Below are 16,759 nucleotides of genomic sequence, written 5' to 3'. Positions count from 1 at the left end.
ACAGATAGTAGGCTCTTCTCATCACATGCGTTTATGTGCTCTCATTTATTTGAAGAAAAAAGCTACACAAAGCTAGGTAGTTCCTCCATCTGTCATCGTACAGAAATGATATATTTGTAGTCCCAGTTGTGGGACTATTGCAGCCTTCATTTTAGTCCCATGTGCTCGTCATCGATGCAGGAGCTGAAATGTTATTTCTCCATCTTGGGTGAGACTCATTGCCAGTCCGTCATTGGTGGTCTTTATAGCCCTCAAACCCCTCCCACAGAGAGACAAACACTGGTTCAGGAAAGCCGTTCTGCTTTATTACAAAGGAAAGAAAGACGCGTTCAATGTTTTCAGAAAATACAAGACTGGTTTGTTTTTGTTTTTTGTTTTTTTTTGTTAGCAGTATTACCAATTTTCCTTTTCCTATGAAATGTTTCTATTCAAACAGCTGCATGTGAAATGTTTCCACCTACTCTTTTGGGGCTTTGGGGTATAGATTTCCTTAGTTCGAAAAAATCTGGCCTTCCATATTTTTGAATGTTTATCTTGGTCTTAAGTGCACAGGGTAACAAGTGTGAAGCCCTGTCTGGCAGCTCAATAAGATTAACACTATTTTTTGTTTGTTTGTTTCTAACACATAATGCCACCACTGCTCACCTCCTAAAAATGAGGTTGAGCAAAGAATAATTACCTTTTTCCAAAATAGACGTCATGTATATATATATATAGATACAGCTATCTATATATATAATATATACACATTCGTACATACATATCTTTATTCATGTGATGTCCAAAAAAATAAAAAAAAATGTACACATTTATTACAAAATTGTAACAAAGACTGAGAAGTGTTTTATCTGGAACAATGTAGCTTAGTCATAACCCCCTGGGTGAGGATGGTCCACAAGCTGTTCCCACAATGGTCACTAAAACAGTCTGATTTGTAATTATTGGAGTTAGGCAGAGGACCTGATCGGGTGTAGGATCGAATGCACGGTTAAGATGACAGATCAAAGGAATGTTCTGGAGGAGAAGGAAAAAAACAAGGCTAAAGGACAAGAGATTCCATGATGTTAACAGTAGGCTGTGAATCCTTCCAGACAAAAACAGGAGAAGAGCATTTTTTTCCACATAAAAAAAGCACAAAACAATTTTTGTGTTCTTTTATTACTAAATAGTGCAACAATGAACATTGCATTTTTCTTCCGCCCTTTTGTATTCACATGTATTGGATTGATTTTTGTGTCTGTCCTGTTTACTAACATGGTACGTTTCGGAAAACGAAACGTAACCTTTTGTCGTACTGCAAGTCAGTTCTCCTGCCAAAGACCAAACAGGCTTTTGATCTGAGGCGTAAACAAAATACAGACGGGTGCTCAAAATGAAAAAGGAGGAAAAGAAACAGGGTATGAGAATATTTAAAAACAGTGTAATGGGGTGTGTGTGTCATTTTGGGCAGCACATTATTGGTAAGGCATGGTATCTCCCCTCACTGGTTAAGGTAGAGACCCCCTGCCCTCCTCCTGCAGTCCTTGTCCAGACAGGTGAGGAATAAAAGCAGATTGTGGTTGGCCAAGTCTAGTGCTGAGGTCTGTTTCTGCAGCTCAGAGAACCTGAGCACCTCCGGTTCAGAAGGCCTGCTGCGCCGGGTTGTAGTTGAAGGTGGTTGGTACATGAGGCCGCTCCTCAAGCTTGTCATATTCAAGGTGAAACTCCTTAAAATGGAAGTGGGGGGAAAATGTCTTGGTTAGTAATATTTGTACTAATTAAGGGCTAATATTTGGAAGGATGCAAATCAACTAATACTCATTAGTTTGGTAGACAGCTGAAGATAAAACCCACACAATACTGAATAATATAAAACTCAGGAACTGCTATATTGTCATTAAAACACTGGAAAAACACTGCAACCTTTGATGACTACTTAAGATAAAGTTTCCCTTGCACCTTTTTGGGTCTTCAGTCTGTTTAGACTACCATATTTCTAAATACAGTTATGTAACATGTAAATATACTGTAGCGGTAAGTCTCTCAGAGTTCTCTAATCATTATTGCTTAAACGATATAAAGTTTAAAGTATCATTAAAGCAGAACTAAGAGGGGACGTCCACCCTCACAGACTAAGTAGCAAAGATGGAGCTCTTTGACATGAAACAGAACCCACCCGAAAAAACCCACCACAGCACAAAGCATTAGGGGGAAAAAAGCAGACGGAGCACCTGAGGTAAGTTCACCACAATCACAGGGCTAAGCTGGATGGATAGATCATCAAACAGACTGATGCTGCTTTCCAAGTCAGCTATAGTCTTAAAGGCATTTATGAAATCAGACAAGGTGATGGATCCATGGAGATTTCTTTTCCAAACAACTATAAAGCCTCCTTTTTTCACCAGTTCATCAGACTTACAGAAGGATAGATATATTAATGATAAATTACGAGCTTTTGTCCATGGTGAAGCAGTGTGATTATGACGCTACAGTGTTATCAGGCCATAGGCCACTGATCCTCCTGTTATCAATTAATAAAAAAATACAACTAAGACATGGAGATTTGATAACTTATTACAATTACAGTTGAAACACGAATACAAATAATACTACAGATGTCTAGAAATCTACAATTTTGGAAGCAGTTAAAGCTTCAGCTGGGAAACAGCACATAGAACAAAAAAGGAATTAATTGACAAAATTTCAGAAAGGTAGCGAATACTCAATGCTCCTATTCTCCTGACTGGTCTAAGAAAAGGCTCACTTCAATGAGGGTTCCAGTTACTGTGTACTAGAGAAAAAAAACTAATCTCTTAATCCGAGCAAAAACTATTTTATGAACATAGAGAAAGATCTGGGGAATTCCTTGCCTGCTGAATCAAAGAAACTTGCTTCAAGATTAATACAGACATTAGAACCAATTCAGGACAAAACATACAAGATCCACTTCTATATGAATCTTTATACCCCAGAACCTGCTTATAACCCTTTTCCTTATAGAAATGTTTTTTTGTTTTTTTTTTAAATAACGTCCAACAATTACACCAGAAATTAAAGCCCTTCTCAAAGATCCCTTAACTATTGGGGAAATACAGATTATTTCTGTATGACATTGTCATGGTTTGAATACTTTCCTCTTTCCCCCTTCTATTTGTGCTTGTTATAGAACCCTTAACCATCACTTTGTGTACTTATAGGCTATAGGTGGGAAGTAGATATTAAGGTAAAGGAAGGAACATAGTGTACTTATCTGCTGATGATTTATTATACATCTCTAATTCATTTCGTAATCAGCGATGGTGTCAATTTTAGATAGATTTGGAAAAATGAAAGCTTAGTAACGATTAACGCCACCAGAAGTGTATTATTTCATACATACATACATACATACTGTGAACTATATATATATATCTTGAATCTTTATTATATTAATTATTTATACTTCTCCTTATGTTTACCTTCTGCTCTGTGTTTATGTTCTATAAAGCTGCTTTGAGACAATGTCCATTGTAAAATGTGCTGTACAACTAAACTTGAATTGAATTGAATTTAATTTCCAGTGAGCTCTATAATGGACCAGCAAACATTTAGTTCCATTCCTTTCAAAATAGCAAACTCCATTAGATGCCTAAGAGTTACTATTCTTGTACTTTTCTTTTCTGAAAAGAAATTTATTTATTAAAAAAAATTCTATACTAAACATTTTTTAACTCTTTCAAAATACTTTGAAATTGTATTTTTTTTTTTAATAATAAATGGTCCAAATCTACCCATCTCTCTAGCAGGCCTATTGTAAAAATTAACATTTTGACAAAATGTTTGTTTCTCCTTCAGTGCATGCCGGGCAAGGTTTTCTTTTAAAAAACAAAACAAAAAAAAAAAAAAACAATAAGAGTATAACTCAGCGTATTTAGAGTTTTCTAAGGGGCTTTTTACACCTGGTCACTTCATGCGTTTTCTGTGATCAGATAGCTATCCGATCGTAAAAAGACCAGGTGTAAATGCCCTCTGAAACCTTTTCGAGACGGATATAAATCCGATAGCTCAAACCACTTCAGGAGGTGGTCTGGGACGCGTTTCAGATGAAACTGGACAGGTGTAAATGAATGTGGATGTTTAAGCCACATACGTCAGCACTATAATCCTCCCAAACTCGCAAGTGATCTTTCACCCAGGTGTCTCGTGGGGTCTTAAAATGCACTGCTGCTGCCAGTGAAAATGCAGCAAACAGTAAATGCTGTTTTTTGTAGCATAACCGTCATAAGTTTTTTCGTCTTCTTTTTGATTGCATTCTGAAAACAGCATGAACCAAAGCGTGTTCCATTTCAATTACCCCGGAAATGAGGTAAAATATATTTGCATTTTGGGCGGGAGTAGAAAGATCGGATTGATATCCGATTCGCCAAGACGCATTTATGTGGCCTGATGTAAATGGAACAGTTTTAACAAATCAGATATCGGATAAGAGAAAACACATGATGTGACCAGGTGTAAAAAGGCCCTATGAAAGAGAAAGTTAAAACATTTCCTGCCACATGAGAACATTAATTGATGATGAATGAACCCTAACACTGCAATAATTTCATTTTAAATTGAGTTTGATTTATGCAGAAATGTTGGTCAACACAGTTCTCACCCCCACCTAATTTATTTATTTGTTAAAGAGGAAGGCATGTTACTAACCTATGTTATGTATTCAATTTTGAATGAAATTTTGGAGCACATTTTTGTGAAAGCACTCCTGCAAACTTAGTCCGCAGTTTGAATTCTAGAACCGTCAAATCTATGCAGTTATCAAATGGCAATAATTTTACCTTAGCAACCTTCCTCCAGTTAAGACAATCAAAGAAGTAGTATGTCCCCCTCTCATAAGTGTTGGTCTTCAGAGTGGGCTCCATGCCAGGTGCTCTTGTAATCCATACCCTCTCCTCTTTATGGTACCTCCAGTCTCGGTTAAAGCTGCAAGGTGTATAATATATAATATTACATCAACACACAGTTACAAATGTGGTCTGATAATGTCATCTTTAATTGTAACTGACGTGTCATTTCTTATCTGTTCATGAAACGTATGGAGTCATGCATACAGTTCCACAGCAGCTAGAAGCTGTAAGAGATCTCCTCCATTCATGTAGTAGAGGTAGAACAGCAGGTCCTCCCCATATCGTGCTAGTTTTATTGCAGCAAGCTGTGGATAAACACAGAATCATAAACTGAATGTCAAACAAAAAAAAAAATGATTGAATGGTGATTAAAACATGTTAAACATTCCATAAACACTGAGCTCCTTCATTCCACACAGCTGAGTTACATCTCTCAGCTTGCATGTCTACAAGGAGTCAGTGGTATGAACATGTGATTTCACATCACGCTTACGTACCTTGTCCCTTATGTGAATGTTGGTTAAGTACTCCGATGGAACGTGGAAATCTGGAGAGGAGGAGAAGAAAGAAAAAAAAATGTACCAACAATTAATTCATTTCATTTGACTGCTACAGATTTAGAGCTCCAAGGGCCTTTTTACACCTGGTCACATCATGTGTTTTCTCTTAAAACTGTTCCATTTACATTAGGCCACATAAATGCGTCTTGGCGAATCAGATATCAATCTGATCTTTCTACTCCCATCCAAAATGCAAAATATATTTTACCTCATTTCCGGGGTAATTGAAATGGAACACGCTTTGGTTCATGCTGTTTTCAGAACACAATCAAAAAGAAGACGAAAAAACTTATGACGGTTATGCTACAAAAAACAGCATTTACTGTTTGCTGCATTTCGCCAGCGGCAGCAGTGCATTTTAAGACCCAACAAGACACCTGGGTGAAATATCGGAGCCAGCACTTGCAAGTGACGTTCTTCTGTTTGTGTATACAGAGTTGAGTATAGCGCTGACGTATGTGGCTTGAACATCCACATTCATTTACACCTGTCCAGTTTCATCTGAAACGCGTCCCAGACCACCTCCTGAAGTGGTTTGAGCGATCGGATTTATATCAGTTTCGAAAACGTTTTTGGAGGGCATTTAGACCTGGTCTTTTTACGATCGGATAGCTATCTTGATCACAGAAAACGCATGAATTGACCAGGTGTAAAAAGCCCCTAATAAACAAACCAGAGATCACATATTCAAGAAAAACCTTGAGAGGAGCCCAAAAAAAAAAATCATTCTGTTCAAATTGACATGTGGATATTAAAATGTAAAAAAGGTGTATACAGTTTTAGAAAAGTAAAAGCAAACAGTACTCAGTGTTGAAGGCTCTTCAATATGGACGTCAAAAGATCATCTCTATGTTTTTTACTCAATAAAGCAGACATTTATGGCATTTGGCAGTAACATACAAAAGTCTCTAGATTAATACTGGTTCACTAAGTTACAGACATAAGATTTCCATCAACCTAAAACTCTGTTCAGGGTGTTTGTTTTTTTTTTTTTTTAAATAAAACTATACACATACAACAAACAGGGAAAAAGTGCTAGTTCTAACCAATGACACTAACCAATGTCCTGTGGTCGGCATGGTGCAGATGCCCAAGGAGATGCAAACTTGGGATACAGGTTCCTGTTAAAGGAGATTTGAGCATGTAAATATCGGGAAGAATCATGCAGAATTACCAGAAAATGTACAAGATGTATACAACTGTGCCAGACCAACATAAACTTTCCACAACAGGAGGATGCTAATATACAAGAAAGGTCTATGAAGGAAAGTATAAAACAAGTTCACAGGAAATAGAGAGTATCTTAAAGTGTCGTACTCTGGAGAGTTGAGGTTGAGTCCCAGTGTGGTCAAGTCACTTCCTAACGCCAGATGAACCATTCCGGGGTCTGTTTCAGCTGCTCGAATAAAGGCTAGCAGCCCAATCATTCCAAACTGATCCGTCACCATTCCAGTAGGAATGTTTGTCACCTTGCCTTTAAAGAATCAGAATTATACCAGGATCATTTTCATGCTTTAATTATTTAAATATTTCAATAGATTTATCCGTTAGTAAAAACTAACCCTCAGCACAATACACACTAAAGATTGCTGACACCTGAGTCACTAATTCATGAGTCATGAGTAATTCCATCATTTCATGAGTGAAAATAGTACTTTTCATTCTAGTATTTTACCAACTACATACTGGTAATATAAAATAATCAAAGAGTATCAAAGGAAGAATATTTTTTAAATATGATTTTCACTTATTTTTACAATAATGGATGTTCGCACAACTATTGAATGCATCAATCATTTATGATGGAAAATTAATATTTTCATCTTAAATAAAATGGCTGTGTGTTAATCAATCAAATCAGTGGGGTCACAGAGAATATAAGCTATACAAGCTGGAGAACTGATTGTGTTAGTTTTTAATTACTTCTTGTCTCCCTGATCTGAAACCAAACTGAATCATAAAGTGCCTTCACGTTCCCAGCCCTACTGCATACCTTAACTAAGACAAAACACATGTAGCTTTATTAGCCAAGGAATTTGTTAGCATACAGATAGCATACAGATTAAAAACTCAAGGACGCTTATAAATCGTACTGATTGCATATAATGCCAGTGCAGCTTGATGATACGGTTTAAATTACTGCTACATTATTGAAACACAGATGCTGCAAATTCTATTTGTCCATCAGAAGAAACCCACCTAACGACGGCTGTACCTCAAATCAACCTCTAGCTCTGTCTGAAATTAATTACTGGTGAGAGACCTTGTCACCAACGACTGGGTTTTGATTACTGAGCAAGGCTCTGCTTACTGTTTAAAATCTGGAAGGTTGTATCATAAGAAACTTCTCATGAAATAATCTTACGTCACTAAAGTTGATTAGGTCAAATCCCTGAACAGGATATCAGTTAACAAAAACAATATGCATGATCATGAAAAGTACTTAACTCTATGGAGTATAATCTAAAGGTCTTGTATAAAAGATATTTGAAAACCTCTTAAATATGACTTATTATTTTTAAACCTCTAATCACATTTAGTTAAAAATATAAGGTGATAGCATTAAGCAGCTTGACTTAAACAGATGCTCACCATCAGGCAACACCTGAATCCCCTTTTTCTGCTGGTTGTTGTTCTGTGCTGATGTCTTATCCCCTGGGAACTTGGGACCATCTGCACTGGAGCTGCTCTTGGTTGATGAGTTCAAGTTCTGCTGAATTGACAGCAAAACAAAAACGACTGTCTGGGCTATTTCATCAGAGTTTGCTAAAAGCATTTAAAAGTTTGAGTAATACTCACTGATTTGCTTTCATCCGTGCTCAGCGTTGGATCCTTGTAGTTAGGCCCAGGCAGTGCAGGAAAATCCTCATTGTGAATCGAGAAATCTTGGGACTGTTCAGTTGACGGCTTTGTGACCATCCCAACTGCGATGTAAAAAAGATATTAGATTGGATACGAGTGAAAATCATATGCTGATGCATTTCTTTCTTTATGTTTACTGTTACTAGTGGGGAAATGTGCCCTCACCATAGGGAGCCCTTCCAGCCAACGGATTATGCAATGGTGTTGGGTTTCCATTTCCTTCCCTCCGACTTCTGTCTGCTAATGCTGGAAAGTCCGAGAGGTCCAGTCCCGTCACATTTTCACTCCCATCTACGACACAGACCATGTAATACATATAATCCAAAATAAACTTCATCCATAAAACTGGCAGGTAATAAAAGTAGACTGGTACAGAGATGTTTATAGTTGTAAAAAATATCCAAAGTGTTCCACAAATAACTTACCTGTTCCATTAAAGATGTTGTTCGATAACGAGTTCATACCAAACCCCTGACTTCGACCCATTCCAAAACCTGACATACTGAGAAATGATAGACACACCGTGTTACTACTGACACAAGCTAAACAATTAAAACTACTTAAGATGTACTTTAAACAAATGTGAAGAGAGTTTATCGTTTGTCACACATGATACAACAGCATCTGGATGGATTGTACTTCCTGCCATTTCTGTCAGTTATCAGCACAGTCATTTCTGACAAGTTTCTTACCTGTTGATGGTGAAGGGCTGTCGTGCCGGTTGCTGCTTTGGCATACAGATGATGCTGGGTGAGCTGCGGTTTGGGCTCCCGAGGCCTGAGCTTCCCATACTGCTTGTCCTGCCACCCAGACTCATACCCTGACCCACTTGTGAGTGATTCATCATGTTCCTGGTGTTCATAGGCAGAATGCCCCTGTAGAGCAGAACAGATGACATTTATTTCAATGCATTTTTCTAAATTCTCTTGACCAGTATTTATGTAATGTATAAACAAACAAAGCAGGTGTACCTGTTTGGCGAAGGCGGAGTATGGAGAGACATGGTTGGGACTCCTGTTGTTGGGGTGCTATGGCTCGGTAACTGAGTACCTTGTGTTAAACTCCGGTTTAACTGAGGGTTGTTGTTGCTCATGCTCCTTATTGAGAAGCCTAGTGCACCTGTATTTAAAAAAAAAATAAAAATAATAAACAAATATTCGTTATAAGTAATGGTGAACAAGTACTTCATGTTAAAAAAAAATAATCTTTTTACTTTATATATATATATATATATATATATATATATATATATATATATATATATATATATACACACACACACATACACACACGCATATATATACACACGCATATATATACACACACAAAATACTCTCTCAGTTCTATATGTACTTACTTTGGGGACCATACAAACTTGCACCAAGCTGCGACAATTGACCTGACGATGACGGCGAAGGAGATGCCAGCATCTAAAAGAAGAGTAACAGGCACAATTTATTCAGTTTTCCTTCACCATTTTAAACCAAGTCCATCAACAATATATTACAAAATAAATCACACCATTTAAACACTAAACAAATCCATTATCAAAACTTAATCACTAGATCATTAATCCTGGCAGTCTGCTGTGAGCTTCAGCATTTGAACAGATGAATATAACACTTTCATAATAACAACAAGTAACGGTTGTATTTACATCTTTCTCCGATCGATGAGGGAACATCGACGGCTGGCCATAGTACATACTCTCATCAGGGTAGTCGCTTTCGACCCCCTCTACAAACTTCTTTCTTGTAGCACTGAACATACCGTTCGTCACCTGCAAAAACAGTGAGAGATATTGAGAGGAGGTATATAAAAAAAAAAAAAAGACAAGAACATCCACATTTGTTACACATGATTCCTTTACAAGTTATTTTTAAGCTTTACAAACATATTCCAGACAGGGAATACAAGTGCTTACTATTTTGTTGTCAGTAAGTACCTCAGCTCTAAAATCAACACACACACAGCTGGTACTTATTTTTGGTGTGAGAATATTAAAACAATGGTGTTTTTTCCTTCAGCTTGACAGTCAGCAGTGCAGGTTGATATTTCCGTAAGAAGCAGCAGGTGATACACAAAGTAAAAGTTGTTAACTATAGCTGTTATCTCCTCCGCATAAACCACATTTATTACAGAGAACAAACAGCTCAACACTGTAATCACTTAACGTTCCGTGCGTTTCAGATACAAAAACTTTTCATACAATAATAATTTTTAATCGACAACAATTATCATTTTATAACATTTGGCTAGCAACCTATTTATTTATACTCACAGCACTGAAGTTAAAAATTAAAAAGTTTGAAATTATTTTTAAAACGCGTTTTAGTGTCTCGGGTATTTGATCCTTTTCTTTACTAGCTAGTAACACCACAGGAACGAGCTGCTAAGCTAACGTCAGCTAATTAAATGGACCTCAATTGTTAGCTAGCTCGAAATAACCAGCTGATGCTAAATGTTGTTAGCCGAATTATCTATCGAGCTAAAGTTGCTAAACGCGAAAGCGCAAAAAATAAACCAAAACGACCGATTTACGCATATCGGTAACTCGTAAATTAATCGACGCTGCGTTTAGACTATACGTTTATGAGCTCAACAAAACGCTTCTTTTAATTATTTACTGGTTAGGGCTATTAGCATGTAGCTTAGCCGTGAAGCTAACAAAGTGGCTTTCGCTGTAGAAGGACAAGAGTTTTAGGCCCGCTGTATATTCGGCCTGCATCTTTTAGTCTATATACAAACCAGCACAGTGTCGTAGCGCACAGAGTGTCGTTATTAGCACAGTAGCGTTGCTATAGCGCGATACTCACATATTATTTATACGGCTCTATGCGGCTTTGGGCTTCTCTATATACAGTTAGCCCCGGAAGCTAAATGCTAACGCAGCTAGAACAGACAAAAACAGACGCACGAGCCGTGTTTGTACCGCACTGTTTGTTCACACGTAGCACGCGTGCACTCATAAAACGATGAAAAGCTATTGCTTGGGGTTCTTTTTCTGTTCGTGTTCACGGCACAGGGTTCTGTTTTTTAGTTTTCATAAAGATAGAATTTACTAACCGCATTAATTTCCCCTCTGCTCGTAGATCCAAGATGGCTGTGTATCCTGCAGCTGGGAATGCTGGGTGAATAGCCTTTACCCTCTGACCCCTTACTGACCTCGAGCCTATCATTTTAGGCCTGAAATGGGTTCATGTTATTACTTTCTGCTGTTGTGAACATGGCTGATGAGCTTGTAAAGGCATTGCTAGGCTTGTACAGGATTTCATTGCTAGTGGTATTTTGTTCCCAAAGCCAAACTTATGCTCAGCTCAGAAAATTGAGTACTAACAGGACTATAATATAAAACAGCACACTTTTATCTTCTGTGTTTAAAAGACCAAACTTTTACACTTCCAAAAATAAAGGATGTGCCTAACACATATTAACCATATTAACCATACCGTAACCATGAATAATTTCCTAAATCTTAGACTATATGCCGTTCATTGTGTAACACAAACTTATAATCAGGTTTGTTTGTGAATGTTAGTGCTTGAACAGGATTATCACCACGTCTCCTCATCCTACTGGACACTCTGAAATAAAGGCATAAATGTACTTTTGCTTGTCACTGTACATCTTTGAATATAAAGGTGAATTACGTACCTTAACGCTTATTTAAATTGGAGAACTAGGTGATACATAATAAAGGTGCTTAAGATTATACCCTTGATGGTACCACTCCAGCAACACGTACAGTATTTTCCCCCAGAGACAGGGGGAAAACTTACTTTTTTCAGGGATGCCAATAATGTTATTATGATGTATTATAATAGAAACTAATTAATAATTAATATCCATTGTGAAAAAGGCCCAGCAGAGGTTGTACTTCCTTCGCCAGCTGAGGAAGTTCAACCTTCCACAGGATCTGCTGAAACAGTTTTACACTGCCATAATTGAATCCATCCTCTGCACCTCAATTACTGTTTGGTTCAGCTCAGCTACCAAATCTGACCTCAGAAGACTACAGAGGGTAGTCTGGACTGCTGAGCGAACCATTGGCACAACTCTCCCCACTCTCCAAGATCTGTACTTCTCCAGAGTGAGCAAAAGGGCAAAGACAATCACTCTGGACCCCTCACATCCAGCACACTCCCTCTTTGAACTGTTGCCAACTGGTCGACGCTACAGAGCCTTGAGCACCAGACCGACCAGACATAGGAACAGTTTCATCCCTCAGGCAATCCATCTGATGAACACTTAACATACTCGGAACACACAACACTATTCTTACACATTATTTACTTAAAACACATACTATTTATATTTCAGTTGCACATTTCACACTTGTACATTTGTACATACAAATTGTGTATATTTTATATGTCATTCTGTTACACTGTGGAGCTTCTGTCACTAAAACAAATTCCTCACATGTGAAAATATACCTGGCAATAAAGCTCTTTCTGACTCTGATTCTGATTCTGATCATTTACTTTAACTAACTGCAACTGTGTGGCCAAACTTATACATTTTGCTTTAATAATTACATCATTATTATTAATATATTCTGTACATCATCCTATAACATCAAATTATACTTCTGGAACCAAAAAAAATTAACAAAACTTTAACGTTGTGACCACTAAAATCATATACATTTATCTTATATATATATTTATTATTTGTTTATTGATCATAAACCTGATCAGTTTCTTATGTTCTATTTAAATTAAAATAATCAAGCACTGTGTGCTGTTGTGGTATTTGACTGGCTTGACTTTTGAATGCCTTGATTGACGTGGGTGAGAGGCTTGATAAATGCACAAGGCTCAGTTCCCAGCACATTCTTTAACCACTGCATACTTTACTTATCAGTTCTCTGCTTTCCACAGCCTAGAATTCATGTAACATGCATGAGGAGGGGCAAACTGAGTATCATCTTTGGCACTCACTGGAGTCAGAAGGCTTAGAGCAAGGCACAGGGAGTGCAGAGTGCAGGCAAGAAAACCATCTCATTCTTTTTTGGGGAAAAAAGAAATGATTAAATCATCAGAAAGAGGGAATCGTACAAGTCTTCAAAAGGAACATTCTGCAGCTCTTTAGTAAGTAATGATGCTTATAATAATGATTACCATCTTGGGTATTGTTTAACGTTTAATGCAAACCCTATTTTATATCAACAGTATATCATATGAAATATGTAAATTTCCAATATTCAAGCATTTCCATAAAGGATTCTAACCAACTCAAATGAAGTTATTAACTATTGATGACAAAGGATGATCTATTTTTCCATTTCTATTAATAAGACCATTTTACCTCATGAAGGGACCATAAGTGTGGGGTGGAGTAATGGGAAATGTTGTTCGAGGAGCCGTGGCCTTCATTCCATCAGACAGATGTGAGCGATTCTTGGTTGGAGACTTGAAGGAGATGCCACATGATCGCACTTTAGACCTGAGTAGCCGCCATCTTCATCGCTTTCCACTTAGAGTATGTGCTTTTGGTGAACTATTAAAACTTTATTTGAGTAATAACAACTTGAGCAGTCTGCCTCCTGAGCTTAATAATCTGAAAAAGCTTCAGATTCTGGCTCTGGACTTCAACTGTTTTGTGGAATTGCCTTTGGTTGTTTGCAGTCTTCGGCAACTTAACATCCTCTACCTTGGCAATAATCAACTTTACAAACTACCAACACAACTTGCTCAACTCAGTGGACTAAAGACATTGTGGCTAGATAACAACTGCATTACAAAGTTTCCATCTGTAATATGTAAGCTTTCTGAACTCAAAACTCTTCATCTGGGTTACAATCAGTTTTGTAGCTTGCCTGGTGATCTGGCAAGGTTAAAAGAGCTGCGAAGTATTTGGTTATCAGGCAATGCACTGAATAAATTTCCACCAGTGCTTCTGGAAATGCACTGTTTGGAAGTGATTGATGTAGACAGGAACTACATACAATATTTTCCACCACTTATTCACTTGACAGGGCTTAAGGTTATCATCTATGACCATAATCCATGTGTTAACGCACCTTTGGTGGGAGAAGGTGTGAAACGGGTGGGCCGCTGGGCCGACAGTAGTAATGATGGGGATGATGAAGTGGAGCGTAAGACGGCTGAAGTGTCCACAGAAGAAAAGACAGCTGAAGTGTCCACAGCAGAAAACACAGCTGAAGTGTCCACAGCAGAAAACACAGCTGAGGTGTCCATAGAGGTGAGAGAACAGCTGCTAAAGAATGAGTAATAGGAGATGTACAACTAGTATGATGTTTAATATTTAATATATGTAATATATCTAATATATCCATGGTAGCAAAAGAATGTACAGTAATACTAATGAATTGTTCTTAATGTATTGATGGTGTAAAGAATATTTCTATATAAAACAATAGTTTTAGTAAATGTTTTCTCTGAAGTAATGAAAGAAACATTCCAGGACTATAGCTGTCACATTACTACATTGATTTTATATATATATAATGTACAAGAATTTATGTTTTTCTGCTTTCTGATTATTTGAGTTCTTTAAAGATATATAATTTCTGTTTTATAGATTATCTTGAATTAAACTGTATGAAGTATTGAAGGATATTCTAATGATGAATTGCTAAATTCCAACAATGTACCTCACCTCCTCAATAATGCATGTGTGAAGTGACAGATTCGGGTCTGCAGTTTAATGTACGACCTTTAATAGGCTTTTATCATCATTCTTGCTGGCCCTGGTTGCTGGTGGACATGTAGACTGTTTTCTGCAAATATTAACCTCAACTTTGTTAGCTGTGTTTTTGCCATTATTAAGAGAATTGTTAGAAGTTCTACAAGCAAGTTTTCAGATGGGATATAATGTGTATTTGGGATTAGTGTCAGCAAAGTTCATCGGATTGTCACATTCTGTGTGAAGTGTGTTTTTTTTCACATGCAAAGAAATGGCATAATAAATTTATTTATTTTACCAAAAATCACTGTTTCAATTTCTGTTCTTAATTATTATGAAAGTATATTATTTAGAATCATACATAATTTAGACAAGTATAATTAACAAGTATAGTAGTTAGACATGTATAATCAATAAAACTACATAAACTGCCTGGTTTTGCTCAGCTACAAAATCAAACATCAGAAAACTACAGAGAAAGTTTTGGACTGCTGAAAGGATTATTGGTGTTCCCCTGCCCACCCTTTAAGAACTGTATAAACCTGGAGTGAGGAAAAGGGCTAAGAAAATCACTCTGGATCTCTCACATCCAAGTCATCTGCGTTTTGAACTTTTACCATCTGGTCTGCACTACAGAGCCCCAAACACCAGCACAACCAAGCACAAGAACAGTTTCTTCCCCAGGCAATCTACCTCATGAACAGTTAAATTTCCCCCATTACGCAATAACAATGTGCAATAATCTTTGATTTATTTGTTACCACCTCCTAGTACATTCCTGCATCTCATTCTATTCTATTGTATTCCATTCTATCATATATAGCACAACTGTACATACAATTTATTTATTTTTCTGATTCTGATTCTAAAACTAAGAACTTACAGTCACCTCTTATAAGAAACAGCAAACATATCTTCAGCTCATTCTGCACTAGCAGTGATGCATTTCAGATTTATCATTTAAAATCCATGGTCATTTCTTTAACCCAATAACTTCCTAATCCCAAAACCATGTGATGAACAGCTTTACTGCACGGTGTGTATTCCGGTCTCCAGATCCACCATCATGGATAAAGTGGTAACTCAAAGTGAATATATGATGTCAACGCTTCCTAGCAGCCTCTATCAGGAGTTTAAGAAAATTATAATGACCCCAAACATACATCCGAATGTGCACAGAAATATTTGAGGATCAGGAAATTAATGTTTTGCAATGGCTTTCTCAGTTTCAGGATTTAAACCCTGCACAACCTACAGGGCCACCAAGCATATTTGTCAATATAAAGAGACAAATATCAGCAAATAGAGTGGGTGTTGATACAGTAACCAGTAGATTTTTTTTTATTAAAATCAAGCTGATGCTTTTCTAAAGCATCCAAGGCAACTTACATTTGACTGAGAATTACAACTGAGCAGTTCAGAGCCCAAGATTGGTAGATATGGCTGGAATTTATGCTTACAACCTTCTGCACATTCTGATTTTGTGGTTTCCACACACTTTCCTAAATACCCCTGAGTGTCTCTGTGTGTGTGTGTGTGTGTGTGTGTGTGTGTGTGTGTGTGTGTGTGTGTGTGTGTGTGTGTGTGTGTGTGTGTGTGTGTGTGTGTGTGTGTGTGTGTGTGTGTGTGTGTGTGTGTGTGTGTGTGTGTGTGCGTGGGTGCGGATGATGATACCAGTCCCATCACTCCCACTGAGGTTGTAGCTCAGTGGTTAAGGTGTTGGATAACTGATCAGAAGGTCATGAGTTTGAATCCCAGGTCCACCAAGCTGGTGGGTCCATGAACATGGACCTTCACCCTCAATTGTTCAGTTGTATAAATTGA

At 37.4% G+C, this 16,759-nt stretch overlaps 2 protein-coding genes across 6 annotated transcripts; one reads left to right on the top strand and one right to left on the bottom strand.

Moving 5' to 3' along the window:
* Positions 1–283: 283 nt before the first annotated feature.
* Positions 284–11,485, bottom strand: cnot2 (CCR4-NOT transcription complex, subunit 2). Of its 4 annotated transcripts, none has more exons than XM_060886104.1 (15): positions 11,351–11,484; positions 9,942–10,064; positions 9,642–9,714; positions 9,256–9,403; positions 8,977–9,159; positions 8,710–8,786; positions 8,450–8,575; positions 8,222–8,346; positions 8,015–8,135; positions 6,740–6,896; positions 6,482–6,543; positions 5,360–5,409; positions 5,067–5,167; positions 4,794–4,938; positions 284–1,706 (listed from the first exon to the last, which is right to left on the bottom strand). In XM_060886104.1, the coding sequence occupies exons 2-15, from the start codon at positions 10,050–10,052 to the stop codon at positions 1,620–1,622; spliced, it is 1,566 nt and encodes a 521-aa protein (XP_060742087.1). In that variant the 5' UTR covers positions 10,053–10,064; positions 11,351–11,484; the 3' UTR covers positions 284–1,619. The 4 variants fall into 4 exon arrangements, with proteins under 4 accessions (XP_060742087.1, XP_060742089.1, XP_060742088.1 ...); XM_060886106.1 differs by having other exon boundaries at positions 8,015–8,132; XM_060886105.1 differs by lacking the exon at positions 11,351–11,484 and adding an exon at positions 10,209–10,228.
* A 1,755-nt stretch (positions 11,486–13,240) lies between these two features.
* On the top strand, positions 13,241–15,196 carry lrrc10 (leucine rich repeat containing 10). Of its 2 annotated transcripts, none has more exons than XM_060886109.1 (2): positions 13,241–13,377; positions 13,604–15,196. In XM_060886109.1, the coding sequence occupies exon 2, from the start codon at positions 13,628–13,630 to the stop codon at positions 14,519–14,521; it is 894 nt and encodes a 297-aa protein (XP_060742092.1). In that variant the 5' UTR covers positions 13,241–13,377; positions 13,604–13,627; the 3' UTR covers positions 14,522–15,196. The 2 variants fall into 2 exon arrangements, with proteins under 2 accessions (XP_060742092.1, XP_060742091.1); XM_060886108.1 differs by having other exon boundaries at positions 13,247–13,377; positions 13,585–15,196.
* Positions 15,197–16,759: the final 1,563 nt, after the last annotated feature.

This window comes from Tachysurus vachellii, chromosome 14, assembly GCF_030014155.1.
Source record: "Tachysurus vachellii isolate PV-2020 chromosome 14, HZAU_Pvac_v1, whole genome shotgun sequence".
Classification (NCBI taxonomy): Eukaryota; Metazoa; Chordata; class Actinopteri; order Siluriformes; family Bagridae; genus Tachysurus; species Tachysurus vachellii.
The sequence above is the reverse complement of the archived record's forward strand: the minus strand, read 5'-3'. Positions and strand labels throughout refer to the sequence as shown.